Source organism: Penaeus chinensis, chromosome 41 (assembly GCF_019202785.1).
Source record: "Penaeus chinensis breed Huanghai No. 1 chromosome 41, ASM1920278v2, whole genome shotgun sequence".
NCBI classification, from domain to species: Eukaryota; Metazoa; Arthropoda; class Malacostraca; order Decapoda; family Penaeidae; genus Penaeus; species Penaeus chinensis.
Genome location: NC_061859.1, coordinates 11,147,221 through 11,159,720, shown reverse-complemented (window position 1 = coordinate 11,159,720; position 12,500 = coordinate 11,147,221). Strand labels below are relative to the sequence as shown.

General features: G+C 35.4%; 2 protein-coding genes across 9 annotated transcripts in view; both read left to right on the top strand.

The window, feature by feature from the left end:
* The window catches only part of LOC125047556, a 9,100-nt gene extending 5,651 nt beyond the window's left edge, over positions 1-3,449 (top strand). Inside the window, exons 5-7 of the mRNA XM_047645830.1 lie at positions 483-678; positions 1,370-1,533; positions 3,053-3,449. Coding sequence (XP_047501786.1) covers positions 483-678; positions 1,370-1,533; positions 3,053-3,343 — 651 coding nt within the window. The 3' untranslated portion in view covers positions 3,344-3,449. The remainder of the gene's footprint in view (positions 1-482; positions 679-1,369; positions 1,534-3,052) is intronic.
* A 5,620-nt stretch (positions 3,450-9,069) lies between these two features.
* Positions 9,070-12,500, top strand: part of LOC125047690 (thioredoxin, mitochondrial-like) — a 7,544-nt gene continuing 4,113 nt past the window's right edge. The window contains exons 1-2 of one of the 8 annotated variants that reach the window (XM_047646051.1): positions 9,070-9,098; positions 11,406-11,665. The gene's annotated coding sequence lies outside the window, so the exon portion shown is untranslated. Of the gene's footprint in view, positions 9,182-11,405; positions 11,666-12,500 lie in introns of all 8 variants that reach the window. The other 7 variants (XM_047646054.1, XM_047646052.1, XM_047646053.1 and 4 more) reach the window with 7 other exon arrangements.

The window sequence follows — 12,500 nt, the reverse complement described above, 5'->3', positions numbered from 1 at the left end:
TGGCCGTAGATCAGCTTTTTCAAGTCTTGCCTCATTTCCCCAGGAGATTTCGTAATAGGATATTTGGGCTAACGAGAAAGGCATTAAAAGGTTTAAAAGAAGAAGAAGAAAAAAAAAAAAAAGAAAGAGAGGGAGAAAATAATAAAAATAAAAATTCTCTCTCTCTCTCTCTCTCTCTCTCTCTCTCTCTCTCTCTCTCTCTCTCTCTCTCTCTCTCTCTCTCTCTCTCTTTCTCTTCGTCGGGGCCGAAATATCTTCAGAACCCCATCATTCACGCCTGCAGTTCGTATACGTTCAGATTCCATTGAGTAGATTTCGACCTATCCACAGGTTTCGAATTCTTAGGAAGAGAGCACGAGTTTATTTTCACACTTTTATAATGCCCGTATACATGCATACATATACATATATCAATATCACACACACACACACATACACACGAGTGCATGTGTGTGGTAATTCTTTCCTTTATGTTTCAACAGGGGAAATGGAAGAATATAGATCACTTCCTGGACAAGTTGCCAAGGTGTCAGTATAAGGGCGAATTTATCATGATTCGTCACGTCCTTTCGCCCTTCACGTTAACATACTACCTAGACGTTTATTTGACGAACTTGCCAAAGCTGGTGCAGCAGTGGGAGATGGAAGAACGACCGAGGCCCAATTTCGTTGTAATGAGTAAGCAATTATGAGAAACTGTTTTGTCTGGTTATGTTAATATCATTGTTGTTTTTGTCATTGATCATTTCTATTTCCATCATCATCATCATCTTTATCATCACCACCACAACCACCATCACCAACACCACCACCATCACCATCACCAACACCACTATCACCATCACCAACACCACCATCACCACCACCGCCACCATCACCATCACCATCACCAACACCACCATCACTATCGCCATCACCACCACCACCCCCACCGCCACCACCACCATCACCACTACTGCCACCACCATCGCCTCCACCATCACCACCACCACCACCATCACCAACACCACCATCACTATCACCATCACCAACACCACCATCACCACCACCACCCCCACCGCCACCGCCACCATCACCATCACCACCACCATCACCACCACTGCCACCACCATCGCCTCCACCATCACCACCACCACACCGCCACCATCACCAACACCACCATCACTATCACCATCATCAACACCACCATCACCACCACTACCACCACCACCCCCACCGCCACCATCACCATCACCACCACCATCACCATCACTGCCACCACCATCACCACCACCACCACCAACACCACCATCACCATCACCACCACCATTTCCATTTTCGATGTCTCACTCTCCAAAATGAACCCTCTACCCCTTTACCATTCCAACAGACACAGGAAACCACTGGATGCGGTATCTCGAATCCACCTACCTGGAGAAAGGAGTGAAAACAGCTGGGGAAATATTCGAGAAACACCTGCAGACCATCGCACCTGTAATCTCCCGTCTCGCCCGCACAGCAACTGTCATCTTCAAAATGCAAGATGATCTTCAGGTATCTTGGAGAATATGAGTACTGATGCCTTATGATTAATATGCATAGATTAGTGAATGAATGTTTGAGTATGATATTATATACATATATATACATATACATATATACATACAGTATATGTATGTATATATATACACATACATATACATATACAAACCTTACTTTGTCAGTTAAAACAAAAGGACGAACGAAAAATAATTTCATATCACTGATCATAACAGTTTCAAGATCACCGTCTATGATGATATTGTTATATTCAGTAAGTGCTATTCTCTGGTTACAACTATTTCACGAGCAAGATACTTTTTTTGTTGTTATTAATTCTGTAGTTATATTTACGATTTATTTTTTAATAAATCTGGAGAGCATATCATCCTCCCCCTTGTGGAGTACCTCCCTGAGCGTGCTGCAGGCGTCTTGGTACTGTTCTTTTTCTTTTCTTAAAGTTGCATTATCATTTATCGATTAAGAGACGTGCCCTTAACCCCCAAGATAATTAGTATATAGATTGGGAATTACATTTTGGTAGCTCCTTGCAGACGCACTTATACATTCTGCAGATAATGACGGCTGTAAATTGCCTTCATTTAGGTACTGTGCTGAACATTTTCTTGTTCGTTTATACAAGTAGTGGATGTCTTTAATATCACGGAATATAAAGAAAATATTTTTTCGGAGGTTTTAAAGAGACACCATGTCAGGAGAATCTTGTATTTCTTTGGGCTATTTTTTTAGATTATATACATTGTATGTATATATGTATATATATACATTGTATGTATATATGTATATATATATACATACATATTGTATGCATATATCATATATAAATATATATATATATATATATATATATATCTTGAAAGGATCATGTTCTTGACCCACACAAAAACGCATCACAATCCACAGCACAATCTCATCATCTGACAGTGTTTCAGTGTTAGATTTTAAAGACCGCCTATATGTGGGTGAGAGGCGAAGTTATCGAGGGAGACAACCTCAAAACATTAATTAGGATGGGGCTACTTTGTATGGTTTCAGTTTTTTTTCTGGTGCCGGCGAGATACTGCATCACTGAGCACCTTGTTGAAAAGCATAATTCCACTAGCTAAGTCGCACTTGCGTCGCAAATGTTTTAGCTGACTCACAGCTTATTGTATTATTCTAAGGTTATTTATTTTTTATACGTTTGCCTCAAATAAATGGAGACATATCCAGGGTAAGGTTTCGGGTATGCAGTTTAGTGATGAGAATATGATGCCATAATGGTGCAAGGAGTGAATATCTTTTGCAAAATGAGGGAATATACTCACTGCCCAATGAACACTAAATATACCATTAATCTCAGCAATGCAGTAAGATAGACAGCCTGCGATAATGCCGAGGTACCTTCCTATAATAATAACTATACAATAGCAAAGAAAAGATTATAGTGAGAAAAACAATATCAACATTACCAATACAAATACCTATGGCCAAAACAAGAATGCTAAATAACAACAACAATCTCTTTTCCCAGGTGGCTTATATCGAGAAACCGCGAGTAAAATCTTTCACCGTCGACAACATCCGAGAGTACAACGCCCTCTATAAACAAGCACTGAAGAATACCGGCGTCGTGTTCTGGGACAGCACTTTGCCTCTCTCCCGCGCATACAACCAAGAATGTCTCAGGAACCCAAGACACTTCAGAGACACCCTGTGGTGGATGTGCAAGGACGTGGTGCACGTGGGGTATATCCTGGTGCGTCAGTATGCTGACATGGTTCTCAATGCAGCTTGTGGTCGACGTATGAGCAACTGCAGCTGAAACCGTTATTACCATAGCTTTTTCTGCAACCGGTAACCATTTTACCTTTTACCTTATTTATCCATATAATTTATATATAACTGTCTTACCTAAAGATAAACTTATATCCCTTCTTACACATTGTATGTTACACTTGTGTACATAATTTACATGTGTGTGAGTGTGTGTGTGTGTGTGTGTGTGTGTGTGTGTGTGTGTGTGTGTGTGTGTGTGTGTGTGTGTGTGTGTGCATATCTTTAGTTATATTTGTATGTGCACACACACACACACACACACACACACACACACACACATATATATATATATATATATATATATGTATATATATGTATGTGTGTATAAGTATGTATATGCATATGTATAAGCATTATTATTATCATTAACAATGTTATTTTTATTGTTTGTGGCTTCTATTGGTTACAAGTTACCTTGGATCTGCACCTTGGAAAGTTATTATGCACGAGTTTAGTGCTGGAACAAGCTTTTGCCACCTTGTTCTACACCAATCGAGCCTGAGGTTTACCTGGTAATTGTCACTTCTCGTGTTGTGTCGTCACTTTTGCAGCGCCCAGAAGTTATGTGAAAGTCAAGCTGGTGCCCACGCATCAAATCTCCCTTCTCCACATCACTGATGTAATCCAGGGGAAGAGCAAAAAGCCATACAGTTCTTGGCAGTGATGTCACGGGAGTGACAGAATATAGTAGAAGTCAGTGACAAACTGTCTTATGGACCACAGCTCTGTTATCAAAGTACATTCAGCTATTAGGAAGGAACACCAAAGCGTCTCCTTGGTGGCCTGTAAAATGTGTGGTCACTGTGCTCATGCTGATATATAGACGTGTGTGTGTGTGTTTATACCATGTATATAGTATATACAGATAAATTTTTGTATTACCAAATTTTAGAGCATAGGAAGTAGGTTTTAAAACAAGTTATACATATTATTATAAACACCATGAATAAAGGACAGTTGTACTCTTTGTCTGAGGAAATTTCTGTTAATTATAATCACTGTGGGAACAACAAGCAGGATATCAGACAAAGTCTTGCCTTTTTGCTGTTCACAATTTGTTAGTGTTTTCGTTTGTGGACGTTAGCAGTATTTTTCCCCATATCAGTGACATATCACCTTGTTTGCTGCAAAAAAAAAAAAAAAAAAAAAAAAAAAAAACTGTTATAGTGGACTTGTTGGCGTCCACAGATGGGCGATGTTAAAGTAGGTTCGTCAGGTTACCATTTTCATCTCATGGCATTTAAACAAAATCAACCTTTTTTATACATACATGTGATGAAAAGTTGGCTAGTTATGTGAAAGGTCCATGTAAAAGGACACAGAACAGGCCCAAAGAAAAGTAGGTAATGTGTAACAAACACGTCAGCGTGAAATAACAGTCAACAACACGACTGTTTTTTTTTCCCCCTTTCATTTCGACCATGGATGTATCCTAGTTGAATGGTCAGTTGAAAGTGAAGGATATTTAGAGAATAGATTAATGATTGAAACTGGCAATAAAACTGATGATCTGAGTGTACAAAAGTAGGAAAATGTTTATATCCAGTTTGTTGATATTCTAGTCCAGCTGTTCAAAAACCGGATGCCATGATCTGTTGACAGATTGCAATATTCTGGTTTTTGCAGTCTCTTTGGCCATTTATTTCGTTTTATAACATTTGCAATAAAATTAATTCTTCATATTGTTTTATTACCCTAACACAAATTTCAGCGTTACAAAATTTACGACATGGCTCACGGTAATCTCATAATTCACTGTGGGATGACTACCACCATTGCAGTAAACATAGGTAAATATGGAAGCATTAATATGTACTTTTAAACTGTACTTTTGGTTCATCGCTAAATTGGTTGCAAGGTAATACACTTGAGAGAGGACATTACCTACAGTGATTTCCGTTATGATTGAGTTTTAATCTGTTTTCTTAAAATACAGTGGAGGAGACTTATTTAAACACACTTTCTGCTAACATCATCTTTTTGTTCATCATCAAAAAATCATCGTCTATAGCATCGTCATTATGTCGTTATTATGATTACTATTACTACAACATTATTGCTGGTTATTCATAACGTTTTCTTAATAATCGTTATAGTAATAATTACAATGAAATCAGTAACAGCAATAAACATAAACATAATTATTGTAATAATTATATGACCATTGTTTTTATGTATAGCCATGAAGTAGAGCGCACTGAGTGAGTTTTGCGCATTTTAAAACAGGATTCCAAATTATCATATTGCTGTAATTTTAAAAAGTAGCACAAACTACCACCACGCAAATGAGCAATCAACATCTTTTGTGGTGGGGAAACGTATATGAAGCCTTATAGAATCAACCATTAGTCAAAATAAAGCATCATTTACGAGTATTTAGCACATCGATACATCAAAACAACATATACGTAAGGTGTGAATAGTCGAAGGCTATCGAATAAATACCCCATTGCTTCGCTTCTTCAAACACGCTATCTGTATACCCTAATTTATACAAGTACTTGAGTTCGCTATAAAAAAGAAAAAAGAAAAAAAAAACACACACACACACACAAACACACACACACACACACACACACACACACACACAAACACACACACACACACACACACACACACACACACACAGATATATATATATATATATATATATATAGATAGATATACATACACATTGCTTAATGTTAGTGATCATGTAGTACCTCTTTTCTTGTTATTATGATTGTCATTGTCAGTATTACTGTTGTTGATGTTATTGTCATTAATGATTTTTTTTTATCATCGTTTCTGTTATCATTATTGGTGTTATTACCGTTATTATTGTTACTATCATTATCATTATTGTTATTATCGTCGTTATTATTATTATTGTCCCTATCATTATTATTATCATTACTACTACTACTATTATTATTATTGAAATTATTACTCTTGTTATTGCTATTATTATCATTAATATAGTTATTATTACCATCATCATTATTATCATTATAATTAGCATTAATAATATCTTTATCATTATTATTGCTATTATTAGTATTAGTATTACTACTGATGTTAATGGCACTGTTATGACTACGATTATTACAATTATCATCAACATATCTTGTCAAGGCTGTTATAAAAGCATATTCATGGTTATTATATGTATTGTTATTGTTAAAAAGTCAGTAAGGTTTATCTTAACTTTGTTTCCGGAGGACAGGATAGCTATTTCATTTTTCACTTTTTTGTGTTTATTCCTTTCGTAATTTTTCTGTTTCTGGTTTGACTTCATTTTTTTGTTTTTATTTACTTCCGTGCAGTCACGCTTTTCTTCTCCCCGCCCGGTATCGCCCATTTTCAACTCCCCAAATCTTTTCTACGTACTCTCCACTTTGAAAAGCTGTGTTGTAGTCTGCATAACAACGAGGTGATAACTGTGCAGCAGTACACAAGAACTTTCCTCTTACGGGTCTCTTGTTGTTAAAGATTTGCCTTCATTGTTAGACCCCTGAGTGTTGATTCTATTCCCACATTCATGAGAAATTATTAGGTCTCTTTTTTCAATGCATATTTACTAATCAAACAGATTCATATGTATGGGTTAAAATCCATTGAAAGATACTTGTCTACATACATTCAGAGTGCAACCCATGCTGAGAGCATTCGCTGTGTTATTGATTATTGGAAAATATAACGATTACCGAGAAATTTATCCTCGTAATCAAAGTAGTCGATGGCGTCCACAGCTACTGGGCGACAGGTAGTGAGGCTGCTGCAGTGAGCAACAGGCTGTGTTCTAGGTTTTATAGTTTGTGTATTTCTTATAGTTTGTGTTTTTTTTTTCGTGATCCGCCCATCGCAGAAAACGAGGCTCCACGAAGGTAGGTAGACTAAAGGTACAAAGTCTTTTTTTTTCTCTAATGGCTTCTACCCTATTTCGGAGCGTTTCTTTACATAGTTTCGAAACCGTGCGGGTTGGACTTTCAAAGATTTGTTTCCAGTCCATTGTCTGAACATACTTCAAAGCAATAGCTTCTCAACGTAGATGGGAAGGTTCTTCATGTTATCAGATATGAATGCTGGATTTCTATCCCAATTCAGCTGTGTAAATACCTTTTAAATGCCAGGGAATAAGATTTGAATGTGTAGCTAAGGTAGATCAAATGTTCTACAATACCTGGCTTATTGGGAATTTTAAAGGAAAAATAAATAGAGGATATACGCATATTATCTCCCTCCTCAACTCTATTTTCTTTTGAAAATCACTAACTCTACCATCTGAGAAGATTTTTAACCTGCAGAAACTCAATTTACCTCAGTTACTTTGCTAAAAATTCGTTGCAAGCTGTATATTGTGCAAGACAGTGTTTAAAAAAAAAAAAAAAAAAAATGTGACAGCACGAGATCCATGTTCTGAGGTCATGTATTAGCTTTATGTGCTTGGAGCCTTAGACCCTGTTGTTTTATATAGACTGAAATAGCGTGCGTTACATGGACCCGATTCTGAGTTTATTTTTCTTAATTTCAATAATATATTCTGCCGCAGTTGTATTAATGGTAAGGATGATGAACCATCTGAAAGATGATGAGAAGGATGGTAATGATAATGATAATAATATCAATGATAATGATGATAATAATAATAAAAACTTATCATAATCCTTATTACGATGTAATGATAATGATAATAATAATTATCATCAATATTACTATCATCACCATAATCGGAAGCATAATGATATATTCATTATTATAATAATAATAATGATAACAGTAATAATGATATTTTCATTATTATTATAGCTAATAGTAATGAAAATGTTATAATTATTATTTTTTTTATAATATTACTAATATCGGCCATAATGATTATAATAATAATGATGACTAATTAACAAATGAAAAATAAATACCATGCTCAAACTACCATGTTAAAAATGGTACTGTGCAATACCATTTTGAACAATGTGTGCACTCCCTCGGACACATCCCAGATTTAACATCAAGGGTTTATATAAACTGGAAAACATTTCATAAGCAAAGTGATTCACTGACGTAACGCAAATACTCCAGTAATGAAACTGTTGAAGAATTGCCCTTTCTCATGAATGATTGAAGATAAGTGATAACGGAGATACAAATTACATAATCTAAAAATTACGTAATCTCCCAGACATGTGGTAATATTGGTGTAATTTCAAGACATTGTCCATTTATATTGATTACAGACTAGTTTATGCCTTCCCATTAACGTTAATTATTCAGTAACGATTAGATACATATTCTGGCATCATTACTATGCCACAGTTGACAAGGATAAACGGTGTTAGTAATGAAATATAGTTGAAACAGGGTTGCATTCAAATACGTGACGACTGACATGTATGAATGAATGTCTCATTCACAATTAAATAAATTATGACTTTTCTTTTGCGCTGCAATATATGTAGATATTTGATCAACAGAACATTTCAGTTTTGATTCTAACAATCAGTTCAATTAATTTAATAATACGAAAGTAATATAAAAATTAGAATGAGTAGAGTAAGAATTTCTACTTATCCGTTAATCCCTTTTACTTTTCGACACGTACAGATATTAGATTTGATTAAAATACGACTATTACATAATTCCTTTGTGAAATCGAAGTAAAACCATCGAAACGTGCACTAAACCAGAGGGATTTAACTCACACTCGAATCCCTGTTGATATAAACACTACTATAATGAAATAGTTGTGATTGTGATTCGCGGAGGTAGTGAGTTCGCTTGTTTTGGTTCATTAGAGATAAATAAGAGGCTGATTTGTTCGTACAAGCAGCTTGACTAATGTGATAGAGTAAGAAATGGCGAAATTATTAAGATAGAGGTATTTATATCGGTAATAGTGAGAAGTGACTGTGTAAATATGACATAGACCGAACAGAAGAGTTTAAAAATTTTAAATATTTTTTTAAATTACGGATTTTGGCCTGGGTTATCTTAAACACGTCATAACCTGTTATTTTATTAACGCAGTTTGGTGTTCTCATGGATTTGATTCGATACTTTTCTTAGAGAAAAACTATGTAATCCAGATTATGTAAGGACCCAATACCCTTTCATTATGATGAAACTTTAACTCAAATAGGCTTATTCCTTTTCTAGATCTGTTAGCAATCTTTGAATTTAAGGTAAAAGGTGGTAATTGTTCAGAATTGGACCAGGTGAAATGAGGCCGTGTTTTCCATGCCTGTCATCGGCAAAGGTCATTAAACTTCCCTTGGTAATTTTCCAGGGAGGTCTGCCAACTACTATACTCGGTGAAGGTTTCTTGGCCTCCACCGGAATTGTGGTTTCCGAGGCAGTGCGTGTATTCATTTTAACAAAGTTGGGTCTGTGTTACATGTGTATGTGGTTATAGAGTTTTATTTGTAATTTTTAGATTGATTTATAAGACAATATTGTTTGTTTTTTCTGTAGCTTGTGTGTTCCTCTTCTGGATAATTACCCCCCTCCCCCCCAAGAAAAAGCAAGTATTGCTGAAGTAAATATTAAAATGGCAAATGTTTAGTAGACACTGCAACTGGTTCTCAAAATGTTAAATTTTTCTCTTAATTATATTACCTACATTGTACCCAGAACTACCTGGAACTTTTGGTAGCTATACTGGTCGACACAAGTAAAGATGTGTCTTCTAAGCATTTATGATTCCCTGTAACAAAACAGTGATAATATAATTAGATAATCAAAACAAAATTAAAAGATAACGCAGCTAACTTTTAACCCTGTATTGATTAAACTTGACAGGAAGTATTCTTGGACCAGCATATTATTTTTTTTATTTCACTTTGAATATTCCTTAGCCTATATACCTATCCATTGGTATCAGTGCCATACCTATAACTTATACAGAATTTTGTTAAGAGTGATCCCAATTGCATCAAGATATTTATATTGAATATTTAGATTGTGATATCGAAAGAAATAAAACATCACAGAATTATTAGTGTCATCATTCTGTTATTGGTAAACACAGAGTTCCGATGATATTGATGTTTAAAAAACTTTTTAATTAGGATATGCTTACCATAAGGCTGGAATGACAGTTTGATTAGTTGAGGATCATATGATAAGATTACATAAGACTGGGCAGGATAAGATACATTTGAAGATATTAAAATAGAGTAAGATAGTATAATGTGGTAAAGATAGTGTTGCAATATCACTTCAATAAACCAGACTTAGCTAGGATAAAGTATGGGTATTAATAAGTTATTTTGGGTTAGCTTTATTATGAGAAAATATAATTAAAGCATCTATTGCTTACACATAACTTAACCTGAGAGCTATTTAGAACTAATGTCAGTAATTTTTCTGGGTATATTTTTTCTTTCTTTCCTTAAACTATTCACAATTCTAACATATTACTAAAAATACTTTTTTGTCTGCAACTTTTGCATTATTTCATGAATATATGTATGGATATATGGGCATGTGCTATCCTACAATGCATTAAGAGTTTTTTTTTTTTGTTTTTTTTCCTCTTTTTCCATACTTGCTTTTAGTGCAGTTTTGAGTCAATATGTTTTTCATATTTTTGAAGATGATAAAGAGAGGCGAATAGCTCAAGTTTATTGGAGAATAATAGTTTGAAAGACATTGAGGGGAAAAGCAAGGGAAAGGAGGAGAAATGGAAAATTAAAAGGGAAAGACATGAATCGAAGAAGTTGGCTTTTGTGATTTTATTTATCTTTCTAAAATGTAATTAATGTCTTGCATTGATTTGTTATGTCTTTATGGAAGCATCTGTATTGGAGGAAAAGATGTAATTTTGGATAATGGGTTCATGTAATAGAGATCATTCTTGTTTAATTTGCCCAAATAGTTATGATTTTTGAAAATGAATAGTTACTTATGAGCATGTATTTACAGCATGTATTTAAAGTTGATAATTTTTTTTATATAGGAAAGATACCTGTTTTTCTATACGGTTGATATCCATGATATGCATTATATTTGACACTAAATAATCCCAGATTTCCACATAAACTACATAGATATATTTTTTTTCCTTACTGTAGGATTAATAAGAGTACATCCCACCCAGCTATGTAATGTGTATGTCGCGGCAGCGGGATTTGATATGCGGGTGCTTGGCGTAGGAGTGGGTGTGGCAGTGCTGGTTGTGATTTGGGTGGCTGCTACGGTGGCTGTGTTAGCTTGTGCGCGCAGCAAGGTCGTGGTTGCAGTAGGAATAACACTGGTAGCAGCTGTCTTCTCTCTAATCCTACTAGTGCTTCCACAACACTCCGCACCTCATGTGCCTGAGCCGCAGGATTCGGTAGGAAATGTTTTTTTGATTTTAACCTTTATATCATTTTTTTTTTTCTTTTTTTTTGTTGAAAGATATTTGAAAGGAATTTTATAGATTGATATATAAGGCTATTTTTTAAACTTTTATTTTTTGATAGCTAAAATTGATACTGCATGTGCATCATATGAAACTTGTGTGCATGAAACTGCTTTTGAAACAAGTATAACTTCTTGCATGTGGACAACCACACCCATACCACATCATCCCTAATAAACACAACCATACCTAAAAATCCTACGCTCATACCTACACCCACACTGATACCCACACCATAGCCATATCAGTACCCATATGCTTTCCAATACCCATAAACATAACCATAACTATAACTATAACTATAACTATAACTATAACTATAACTATAACTGTAACTATACCCATACCTATACCCATACCTATACCTATACCTATACCTATACCTATACCTATACCCTATACCCTATACCTATACTTATATGTATGCCTATACCTATACTCGTCCCATACCCACACCAACACTGTTACCCATACCCATACCCATTCCCATTCCCATTCCCATTCCCATTCCCATTCCCATTCCCATTCCCATTCCCATTCCCATTCCCATACCCATACCCATACCCATACCCATACCCATACCCATACCCATACCCATACCCATACCCATACCCAAAGCTACACCCTCGCACACCCATACTTTTGCCCTTTTTATACTACACACACTCATACCCAAGCCACACTTACTTACATACTTGTATTTACATTTGTGTTCACACCTACACACACACACACACACCTACACACACACACACACACACACACA